Source organism: Kogia breviceps, chromosome X (assembly GCF_026419965.1).
Source record: "Kogia breviceps isolate mKogBre1 chromosome X, mKogBre1 haplotype 1, whole genome shotgun sequence".
Lineage (NCBI taxonomy): Eukaryota > Metazoa > Chordata > Mammalia > Artiodactyla > Physeteridae > Kogia > Kogia breviceps.
The window spans coordinates 92,796,320-92,807,391 of record NC_081330.1 but is presented as its reverse complement, the minus strand read 5'-3'; the positions used below and the strand labels follow the sequence as shown (position 1 = coordinate 92,807,391).

General features: G+C 47.0%; 1 protein-coding gene across 2 annotated transcripts; it reads left to right on the top strand.

Moving 5' to 3' along the window:
* Positions 1–684: 684 nt before the first annotated feature.
* Positions 685–4,470, top strand: RBM3 (RNA binding motif protein 3). Of its 2 annotated transcripts, none has more exons than XM_059051237.2 (7): positions 685–964; positions 1,556–1,675; positions 1,918–2,024; positions 2,673–2,778; positions 2,877–2,970; positions 3,471–3,553; positions 3,886–4,470. In XM_059051237.2, exons 2-6 carry the CDS (start codon positions 1,573–1,575, stop codon positions 3,526–3,528), a joined length of 468 nt encoding a protein of 155 aa, XP_058907220.1. In that variant the 5' UTR covers positions 685–964; positions 1,556–1,572; the 3' UTR covers positions 3,529–3,553; positions 3,886–4,470. The 2 variants fall into 2 exon arrangements, with proteins under 2 accessions (XP_058907220.1, XP_058907219.1); XM_059051236.2 differs by having other exon boundaries at positions 3,468–3,553.
* The last annotated feature ends 6,602 nt before the right edge of the window (positions 4,471–11,072 follow it).

Here is an 11,072-nt window from a genome sequence, read left to right as displayed (position 1 = left end):
AGTCTGTCAAATCCATTCATTGTAAAGGTAGCTCAGACACTCAGAAGGCTGAACAAGAACAAACTGTGGGGAGTGGGCTCAGACACTCTTTGCTTTGGATAAGTCCATTATGTATTGTGAAAGTCCTTTCTGTGGATCAAGGGTTCAGCAACTCTGAGTGACAGCAAATAATCGTTCTGTTGGATTGGGATTTACTCCTTCTGAAGATTGAAGCATCCTCTTCTGTAGAAGGCACCTCAGGCGGTCCACTGGTAGGGAATTCGAGAAACTGGCTTCAGGCGGCTGTCAGATAAGGATGAGGGCTGAAGTTATAAATGAGAAGGAACGATGCCAGGGAAAAGGGTCCCGTAACAGGTGGCTAGATGTTGGGCATAGAGAAAGAAACGTAGGGGTCAGGGTTAGGGACTAAGAAACAAAGGGTCTGATGTTAAGGACTGTGAAGGGCGATGACGTCAGGGACAGTGGGGAGATAAAACATCGAGGCCTCGAGAGGTATGAGGTTAGAGAACTAGAAGGTGAAAGAGGTTATCAGAGGACGGTAATTATGTCCTCAGGGACCTAGAGGAAGACGTCAAAACCAATGGGGGAGACGACGTCAAGGATGGTGAGGTTGATGTCCGGGACGGAAATGGGTGTGACAGCGAAAAGGCTCGTGCGTGTAGGGGATGAAAACGGCTGGGGGCCAGTGGAGAGATGCTGATGCCAGGGGGAACCAACTACACAAACCTCGCCTCCATTCCCGGAAGCGTGCTCAGCGCATCGATCCCTTTGCATCGCCGTCCCTTCCTCCCACCCCGCCCCCTCGCTGGCGTCAGCCAATGAGCGCGCACGCCGGCACGCGTGGCGGACGATCCGTGACGTGCCGCTACGTACGCTTTATCAGGAGTCTTCCCGCGCGGCGCCCTTCCCAGTCTCTCAGCTTCTTGGCGGTAGCTGTCTCTTCGGCCTTTCCGTTTATTTCCAGGTAAGCAGCGTGCGTTTTGCGGAGCGACCGCTCCTCGCCCCACTGACGTGTGCCACGCCGGGCGAGAGCGAGGTGCGCGAGTGGGGAGAGTACCGGCTTCTGACACGTAGGCCTGGGCTTCTCCGGGGCGGGTGGGTTCCCGTGCTCAGAGGTGACACTTTTTGGTTGGTACGAGGCTGGCGCGCTATATCCGAGTACGAGGAATGCCGAGAGGGGCTGGCGGCGTGGGTGGTGGCGGTGACTTAGACCTGGGTGGGGGTGGGGGTTTTCTTACGTTACCGCCGCCATCTTGTTTTGCGGGTGCGGAGGGAGCGCAAGAGTTTTCTGGGCATGCGCGGCCGCACAAAATGACGGGCGCGGTGGCGGGGGATGTTGTGGGCATGCGCGAAGGCGGCCCCCCCCAAATGGCTACCTCGCTGAGCTCACCGCATAGGTTCCCGCCTGTTTGGCCTTTCTGTGTTTCTCCGTAGTTACCCCTTATTTTGTTCCTTTTGTCTCTTCTTTGTTCTCTTTATCTTTTCTCATTTCTCCAACCTCTTCTTTCTCCCAACTACACTGCTTTTTTCACTCTTCTCCATATTCTCTTCACAGGACTTGAATTTACCGCCATGTCCTCTGAAGAAGGGAAGCTCTTCGTGGGAGGGCTCAACTTCAACACTGATGAGCAGGCTCTGGAAGACCACTTCAGCAGCTTCGGACCTATTTCTGAGGGTGAGACATGGGCCAGACACGTGATGGGTGTGTGTGTGTGTGGAAGAAAGTCTGGGGCCCGTGCATTTCAGGAAACAGGAGAAAAGGGTCAGAACCCCAGGCCTTTACATTACTCCTTTCCTGCTTTTGTTCCTAGGTTTAAGGCTGAGAACTCGATAACTTTCAATTGAGGATTGGTGGGAGGAGGGTCCAACACCCTTTGCCACTTGTCCTCTTACTTCTCTCCCTTCTCCTTTTTCTAGTGGTTGTTGTCAAGGACCGGGAGACTCAGCGATCCCGGGGTTTTGGCTTCATCACCTTCACCAATCCAGAGCATGCCTCAGATGCCATGAGAGCCATGAATGGAGAGGTGAGGCCGCCTACCTGCATAGGGGCCCTGCTCCCATCTGTCACTTCGACCATTCTTTCTGTTTTTCCCCTCTGTGTCTGCTAGGGGCAGCGCGGCCACCAAGCTCCGCAGTGCCCACTCACAGGAGCGTGACTGCCTTCTGTTCTAGGGGGTGGAGGGCAGCGGCAGACAGAGCCGGGCTGCCTGGGAGGCGACGACTGGTCCTGCATGAGGCCGAGAAGCCACCTGTGGATGGTTGACCTGCTCTGGGCTTAGGTAGTAGAGTCTGCAGACCTGTGGGCCTGGCCCGGAGAGGACCTCGTGAGTCTTCTGGGATGGACTCTGAAGCCTCAAACCAAGAGAGGTGTCTATCTAGCCCTAATAGTCGGGCAGCTTAGAGGAGTGGGGAGGAGAACTCAACCTGAGTTCAGTCAAGATGTAAGTAGTAGCAGGGGGAACACGGTGGATTCAGGTCATTATGTGGGATTCTGTAGCTCCTGATAAAGCCATTCTGGTCAAAGGAGCTTGTTCTGGAATGTGGCACCCAGAACCTGGTGCCCAGCAGGAGTTTCTGGGCTCTTTTGCCCACCTGCCCAGCCCACTCTTACCTCATCCCTGGTCTGTTTGACCACCAACCCATCCATCCTCCTTGTGTCTCCCCACACCTAGTCTCTGGACGGTCGTCAGATCCGTGTAGACCACGCGGGCAAGTCGGCCCGGGGAACGAGAGGGGGTGCCTTTGGGGCCTATGGGCGTGGTCGCAGCTACTGTAGAGGTAAGTGAAGTGGTAAGTTTGATCATGGGATATGGAGGAGATTGCCTGTTAGCCTATGTCTGGACAATTGCCATTTGAATATTTTTTATCTGTTGTAGGTGGTGGGGACCAGGGCTATGGAAGTGGCAGGTATGATAGCCGACCTGGAGGATATGGATATGGATATGGAAGGTCCAGAGACTATGGTGGCAGGTGGGTAGCCAAGGGGTTGGGGTACTCTGGTGGTGCTCTTACCTCTCCCCAAGGTCTCAGCTCGGCTGCCTGAGTATTCATACATTTCTTACTGTGGTGCTACTAGTGTTTGCTTTTACAAATTATAATGAAACTACAAAGTAAGTGTGAAACAATAATTTGGGTTAAATATAACAAGTTATTAGGTCATATTAATTGCATTGTGCAGTAGACAGTGACACATACATGTTTATTGTACTGTCTTGATTGTGTGTATTCTGTTAATGTTTAATATGGTTTAAAATGCTATACTTAAGTTATACATAATTGATGTTTACTTCGTATTCATGTTTAATATATCTCATTTTACACGTTAAAGTTTATATTGTAGTACATTAAAAATGTGACAGGATTTGTAACTACTCGTGGTTTTTAGTATTATCAGACGTGGGTTTTAGTATTATCAGAAGGTGTATATAAGATGTTCCTGTGATACTACTGTGTATGTTTTTTCCCAGAAGCCAGGGTGGTTATGACCGCTACTCAGGAGGAAATTACAGGGATAATTATGACAACTGAGATGAGGCATGCACACCTAATGTAGGTGAGGCTTCTATGTTGCCACCGAGCAGACTTCTATGTACCAGTCCTGTCCCTCTCACTTTTCTCCTGCCTATGCATACCTCAACAAGGCCACCTGACACTATTCATAGGCCTCCCTTGCTCTCAGGTGCCTGTTAAAGGCTAGTCTGCTTTGGTGGGGTGCGGGGGTGTGTCAAACCTGTCTTGTCTGTAATTATCTACTCCTATTGAGCATGGAAGAAGTGGAGGGGTGTCCCTGTTGTCTAGCCTTTCAGCATCCTCATCAACCCTGGGAAGTGAGCATGTTAGCCTTATTCCCAACATCACAATTCTCCCCCTTCTTACTGTTCTCAGATACACAAGGAATAAAACTTCTTCTGATCCAGGACCATCCCTCCAAATGGCTGTATTTATAAAGATTTTTGGAGCTGCACTGAAACATCTGTTTTAGTTACATCAACTTCTTTTTTTGAGTAGAGCTCCCAAGGTAGCTTGTTAAGACCTTTCAGAAAGTTCCATGTGTTTTTTTAAATTTTTCTCCCATTTAAAGACAAATTCTGAGACATTGTGGAGTCTGGATATTTTTTCCTTTTTTACCAGTTTTTTAGTTCGGGCTCTCAGGAATGTTGGTTCTGGCAAAAAATGTTTGGCCAGACTGATTTTTTTTAAATAATGTGCATCTAGGAACATTTTAAACACCTGTACACAATGTTTAATCATTAGGAAGCAATTCCTGACTGTAACTATAAGAAATGAAGAACATGATTACTTAGAGGTGTTTTTTACTCCAGATCTCTGCCTTGATTATATAGAAGTTTCTTAAAAATATTTGTGTGTCATTTTTTTTAATACTGGAAGAAAAAATATTCTGTTGTGTTTCATGTAGCGTTTAGGATGTCTTTCACCGAGTTGATTAAAAAGATTAAATCTGAAAACAAATTGATATTGACAGTGCTGTTTCCTTACTCAAATTAAGGTATAGAGGCTTATTCTAAATTAAAAATAGAAGAAGGTCAAGAGGGAGACTGAGAAAAGGATTTAGTTAGGGGGTGGGCTGGGACTGCCGGAAGGGTAGAGACCTTGAGTTCAAAGTTTGGTTGAGTTTGGGACTGGTTTTGGTATACATAAGGCTTGTGGGAAGGGTTGGGGAGTCCAGGTGAAGTCCCCTCGTGGCTGGAATTGGGTTTCCTGAGATGGTCTCTTGGTCCCGTTGTGATCATCTTGGTGTCACCTTTGGGATGACTGCTTGAGTTTGAATCTCCCTGTCTTCTCTGAGCATCAGGTAGGTGCCCTCCTTACAAGATTGTTCTCAGAATGTAGGCTAAATCCTGCAGTAAACAGTGGTGCCAGCTCCTCCTCCTGAAATACTGGGCATGGGGGCAGGTATAGTAAGCTCACCTTGGTGTGAGGGACACAGGAGAATCCCGGTTTGAAAACAGTTCTAGGAGCACAGCCTCTGGGTTCTGATTGCAGGATTCAAATCCAGGCTCTGCTGCTTTCTACTTATTTGACCTTCAGTGAGTCATTTAACCTCATGTCTGAGCCTCATGGACAATTTACATTTTCTGTTTGGGGGGTCAAGTGCATTTAATAAGCATGTTTATAGCTGTTAAAAACAGTTGGCAAAGGCATCAACCACAGGCGTTCAGTCTTCCATGGTGGTGTGAGGGTCTTCAGTGGTATAGTGGTAGTTCCTCAGTTTTAACCCCCTTTAGTCATGGTTCTGGTGCTTGCATTGGAGTCCCATGGGTTCTATCCCTCTTTAGAGTTTGATCATCTATGTCCATTGCTTCTAACTGGCAGATACTGAGCCAAGTACCACCAAGACTATAAGTTTCAGGACATCCTAAACTGCCTTATTCACTCATTCATGGGACAGGTGTTAATGGACAGATTGTGTACTTTCCCCAATGTGATGGTATTAGGAGGTGAGGCCTTTGGGGGGGATGGTTAGGGTTAGATGAGGGCTCCACCCTCATGATGGGATTAGTGCCCTTGTAATAGTCACTAAGAAAGCTTGCTTCAATCTCCTGCTCTCCACCACACCATGTGAGGATACAATGAGAAGTTGGCAGTCTGCAATCTAGAAAGCTCTCCCCCAGGTGAGCTTGGCCTTGCTGGCACCCTGATGTAGGACTCCAGCCTCGAGAAGTATGGGAAATTTCTGTTTATAAACCACCCAGTATATGGTGCTGTTAAACGGCAACCAGAGCTGACAGGTTACATGGGTCCCTGTATTGTGAGAGTTCCAGTATTGATGGCCTGTCTTCTGTGCCTCCCAACTAGTTGGGACAGGCCCCAGGACCATTCCTCCCATCCAGTCATGAATTTGTTTTGCCATGTGGATGGAGACTTGGGAACTTCAGAGACCTGCCTGGCCCACTGATCCAGGCCCAGGTAAACATTGTGGCTACTCCTTACTGGTTGCGTACTCGGTGTAAGGCAGTCTGTGCTGGGCCTCCAGGGAGTTAAGGCTGTGGGATCTGGCAGGAGGACCACTGTTACTGCTTAGGGTGGGGGGCACCTCTGCATCCTACCTCTCAGGAAGTAAAATATCCATCTCACAGTGTGGCCTGAGACAGAATCCTATCATCACAAAGTTCTGCAACAAAATGATCTCCTAAGTGACATCAACAAAAACCATAAATGTCCTTTCAGAAGGTGCTGTGTAGTAAATCCAGCTTTGGGAGGCCCAGTCTCTTGTTTACTTGCTCTAAGGAAAGGGGCCTAGAAGACAGTTTTCTTTGGCACATACAAAGCAATACAATTTCTGGACTTGACATTTAAAACCCTTATTAAAAGCTTATTAGTCCTCTTCACTTTGACCAGAATCTCACTAGTGTGCATGTTTCCCAAGAACCCACTGAGACCAGAAACACATTCAAAGGTGCTTTGAGAACCTGTGTTCCAAAGCCTGTGAAGACCAGACCCCTGGCCTACAAGTATTTGTATTTTCAATCCCTGGATCTTGCCTACCCCCCACCAAACTTGATAACAAACATCTCACAGACACCCCCACCCCTTACCCATTTTGAGGTCGAAAATCCCAAGCCCTTCCCCTCTCACCACACTCACTTCTGTGGCAGAAGTCACAGACGCTGCTTCCTAGCTTAGTTTTTTTATCTGCCTCAGGTTCAACATGTGCAAAATGGGAATAATAGTGCCACCTCACAGAGCGGTACTGGAGGTGACGTTTAGAACAAGGTAGGTCTGTGATGCTACCCCCACACCTTGCCCTACATTCTGGTTTTGGGGATGTAAACTTTTTAAAAACTTTTAAAAATAAGTTGCTGTAAATACTTTAGGTATGTAAGAAAGCATATCGGATAACAGTGGGCAGTGTTCCTTCCCACTCCTGCTTTTAGAGACAAAGCATGCCACAGTTCCTGCCCAGCTGCATTCCTCTTCCACCTCTCACCCCTCTCCAGGCTAGCATGATCCCTTATAATTCGAAGTGCACAGAGATCTGCAAAACTAAAAGTTTTATTTCAAATTCAGTGACAAGACCTGAAGCTTTTCATAATCTTTATTTTTCCCACTTAGTGTGAATACGTATGCAATAAAATATACTGCAGAATTATTAGTGTTAGGTTATGGAGAACTGCTCTAGAGTCCATGGGACATGGGTTTTTAACATAACCAGTGAAGGCACAAACCTAAGGCTTCTAAATTGTTGAAAACAATCTGGCATTGTTCTGCGTAAACATTTGTAATATGCTGTTCTAAATTCAGTTTTAAGCTTCCTTCAAGTAAAATTCAGAAAGTTTTCTTTACTCTCTCTAATAGTCATTCAAGCACAGAACTTGTGGTCTCCATTTTAAACTTTGACTGCAATCCTTAGTAAGAAGTACATTTTTAAAAATTGGGATACAGTTTACCCATTTGTCTATTTAAGTGGAAGAAAGGTTTAATGAATTAAATGTGCAAAATGCCCTGATGTTTTCTAGTTTGATATATTTTAACAAAAACTGTTGGCTCCAAACCACTCATGCTTACGGAGCCTGCAGTTTAGAAAATGAAGTGTGTTTATAATTGTTTAATCTGGGTGATAGGTACATGGAAGTACATTAAATCAATACTATTGTAAGTTTTATTGTTAGTTTGAGACTTTCCATAATAAAAAGTTTGAAAGAAAACTGTTAGGGGTGTGGTTTGTTAGACCTTTGCGTTGGCATGGGAAGTGGATGGCTGTCAGCTATTTTTGGCTGGCTTGCCCCCATTCCCCAAAGCCTTCTCCATTGTTACAGGCATTTATTTCTATTCCAAGGGCCTCAAGAAACCCTGCAATGCTAGCTTGTATTTCTTGACATCTGACAATATTTTCCAGATGCTGGTTCTAGGGAATTCCTTGATGGTCCAGTGGCTGGGACTCTGCACTTCCACTTCAGAGGTCATGGGTTTGATCCCTGGTCAGGGAACTAAGATCCTGCATGCCGTGCTGCGTGGCCAAAAAAACAAAACCAGATACAGGTCCTAGAACCCTTTCCTGCCTCTCCTCCCCAATTACAGCCCTCAGGACCCCTCTGGCTTATCCAGGCAGATGGACCATTCATTTGCCCAGAACCAGAGGTCCTGCCTTCCCTCCTTCAAAACCCAGGACCTCTTAGAAACCTTTCTCCTTAAGGGTAAAATGGGGATCATACCGTACATTGAATGAGTCAAGACGTGGGAAACACCTAGAACAGTGTCTGGTAGTTACGTGTAGTCAATAAATGTTAGCAAGCATTTGTTATGTGTGTCAGATAATAATAGTAGGAACACAGCAACAGATAACGACAAGTTTGTTTGCTTAGGAATCACATATTGGGGTGTACGGATGATAAAATAATAAATTGGTATGTGATGTAATGTTAGAAAGTCACAAGTGTTAAGGAGAATAAAGCAGAGGGAATGAAGAGTGTTGGGGTCTTACACAAGGTGGTTTAGGGAAGGCTACTTGGAGGAGGTGACCTTGCTACAGAGACTTGAAATTAGAGGGAGAATGGTAGGGGAATGGTTCCGCCACCGTGCTCTGGCTGCCTAGCACGTCTCCTCATAGGCCACGTAGGCAAGCTGATCTAAGTATTGGCAGAACACCCTGTGATCCTCGGAACACAGAGCACTAGAGGCTACAAGGCCATTTCTCATTAACATCCTCTCTACCAAGGAGGCTGCCATGAGATGGTTTCTCATCTCCCGAGGTTCTGGTGAGGTATGAGGCTTTCTGTTCCTTCTCTCCCCCAATTTAAGGTCATAGAACTGCTTAGCATGTACTAGCTTCTCGGCAACACAGTATCCTACCACCCGTGCTGCAGTCATCTGGCCCCCTTTTTGTTTCTGCATTACCCTGAATGAGGGACATGAGCTGGCATCTGTGGGTCTTCTTGCTTCTGCTATCTATGTAAGTAGCAAACATCTGAATTGAACCAGGGTATGTTTCTTTACCAGCCAAATATCTCAGCCTTGCCTTTCCTTGACATCTGGAAGAGAATAATTAGAAGAAAAAGCAAGTAAGTGCAAAGGCCCTGAGTTGGGAACTTGCTTTTGTTTGTGAGGAACAGCAAGAAGGTCAGTGTAGCCAGAGCAGAGTGAGCGAGGGGACTAGTGGCAGGAGGTGAGGTCGGAGACGTGATGGGGCCTGGTTCTGTAGGGCCTCTCTGGCCACGGAGGAATTTGGCTTTTTCTCTGAGAGATGGAGCAGGGGTCTGAGCAGAGGAGGGCCATGGGCTGACTTGTGTAACAGGACCCTCTGGCAACTGTGAGGGCAGACTTGGGGTGGGGGCAAGGGTGGAAGCAGTGAGGAGGCCACCACAGTAGTCCGAGGCCAGCAGTGGTGGTGGCAGCAGTGGATGTGGAGAGGAGAGGTTGGATTCTGGATATGTTCTGAAGGTAGAACCGACAGGATTTGCTGACAGATCAAAAACAAAGGGGGTGGGATGAGAGAGAAACTGTTATGAATCCACACTGGAGAACCTCACACAAAGTAACTTGGGAATTGGTGTTAAATATTGTAGTGGTTAAGAGCAAGGATTCTGGAACCAGGTGGCCTGGGTGTAAATCCAACTCCATTGCTTACTGGCTTTGCAGCCTTGGGCAGGTTACTTCATCTTTTTGTCTTCATTTCCTGATCTGTGACATGGGATAATAATAGTACCAACTTCATAGAGTTGTTGTGAGTATTAAAGAAGGTTTTCTATGTAAAATATTTCGAACAGTGTCTGGCACAAAGTGCTTGTTATCAGGATTATTAGCATAGGATGAGTAGAAGTGTTTGTTTGCAGGCACAGAAGAGAGTGTTCCAGATCTCAGGAACAATTTGTGCAGTTTGAAAAGGATGTGCAAGAAAGCCAGTGTAACTGGAACATAACCAGATAGAGTAAGAGCAACAGGGGATGAAGTTGGAGAGGAGGCCTAAAGACGTCGGCTTCTCACAGCAACTGGAAACTGTTGTAGGTTTCAGGGCCGATCTACCAGTGCAGAAGGTCAGAAGAGAGACAGGAGTGGAAATTGATTTGAGACTTGATGCGGGGATGGGGTTGGGTGGGGGGACATACAGAGAGGTGAGAGAGGGATAGGGTACTGTTGTCAACACTCCTGGCTAGTTACGGGGGGTGGTGGTTTCTGGTATCCAGGATAAGAAACAGTCCAGTTCTACTTCCTGCCTGAGTCCAAATGCTAGTTTTAATATTTTCTATGGCTGTGGCCATGGACAGTAAACCCCTCCAGGGTTCACTTCCCTCATCTTCAAAGTGGGGCTAAATGTTGCACCTACCTCATTAGGGCTGTTGTGACAGTTCTATTAAATGGATATTGTAAGACCTTGGTAAATGCAGGCAGTCACCAAAACCAGGTGAAACGTACCCCAAGAAAGCAAGTATGGCTTAATATTTAAAAAGCAACCAGATGAAGGTCAGTGTATTAACATTAAAAAATGAGATGAATCAAGGGCTGTGCCCAGGTAGCTATATCACCTGAGACTGAGGTACCAAACCCAGGGTCCAGTCTTGCCCAGGCGCTCAGTCTGGCCCTGAATCACTCACTGGGTAAATGGAATTGAGATGTTAAGAGTAGAGTGGGGCTTCCCTGGTGGTGCAGTGGTTAAGAATCCGCCTGCCAATGCAGGGGACACGGGTTCAAGACGTGGTCTGGGAAGATCCCACATGCCATGGAGCAACTAAGCCCATGTGCCACAACTGCTGAGCCTGTGCTCTAGAGCCCGCGAGCCACAACTACTGAGCCTGTGTGCCACAACTACTGAAGCCCACACACCTAGAGCCTGTGCTCCGCAACAAGGGAAGCCACTGCAATGAGAAGTCCGCACACCACAGTGAAAAGTAGCCCCTGCTCCCTGCAACTAGAGAAAGCCCTGCGCAGCAACGAAGACCCAATGCAGCCAAAAATAAATATATTTAAAACAAAAAAATAGAGTAGAGTGACTCCAGTTCTAGCCCTGTGAAGTGATTTCTCTTCTGAATCAATCACTTCCTGGCCTCACTGGCCTTATCCACACATTCACTGTCCAGAGCTTTGTGTATTTGGCCCCTTTTCATTCAGGTTCCAGC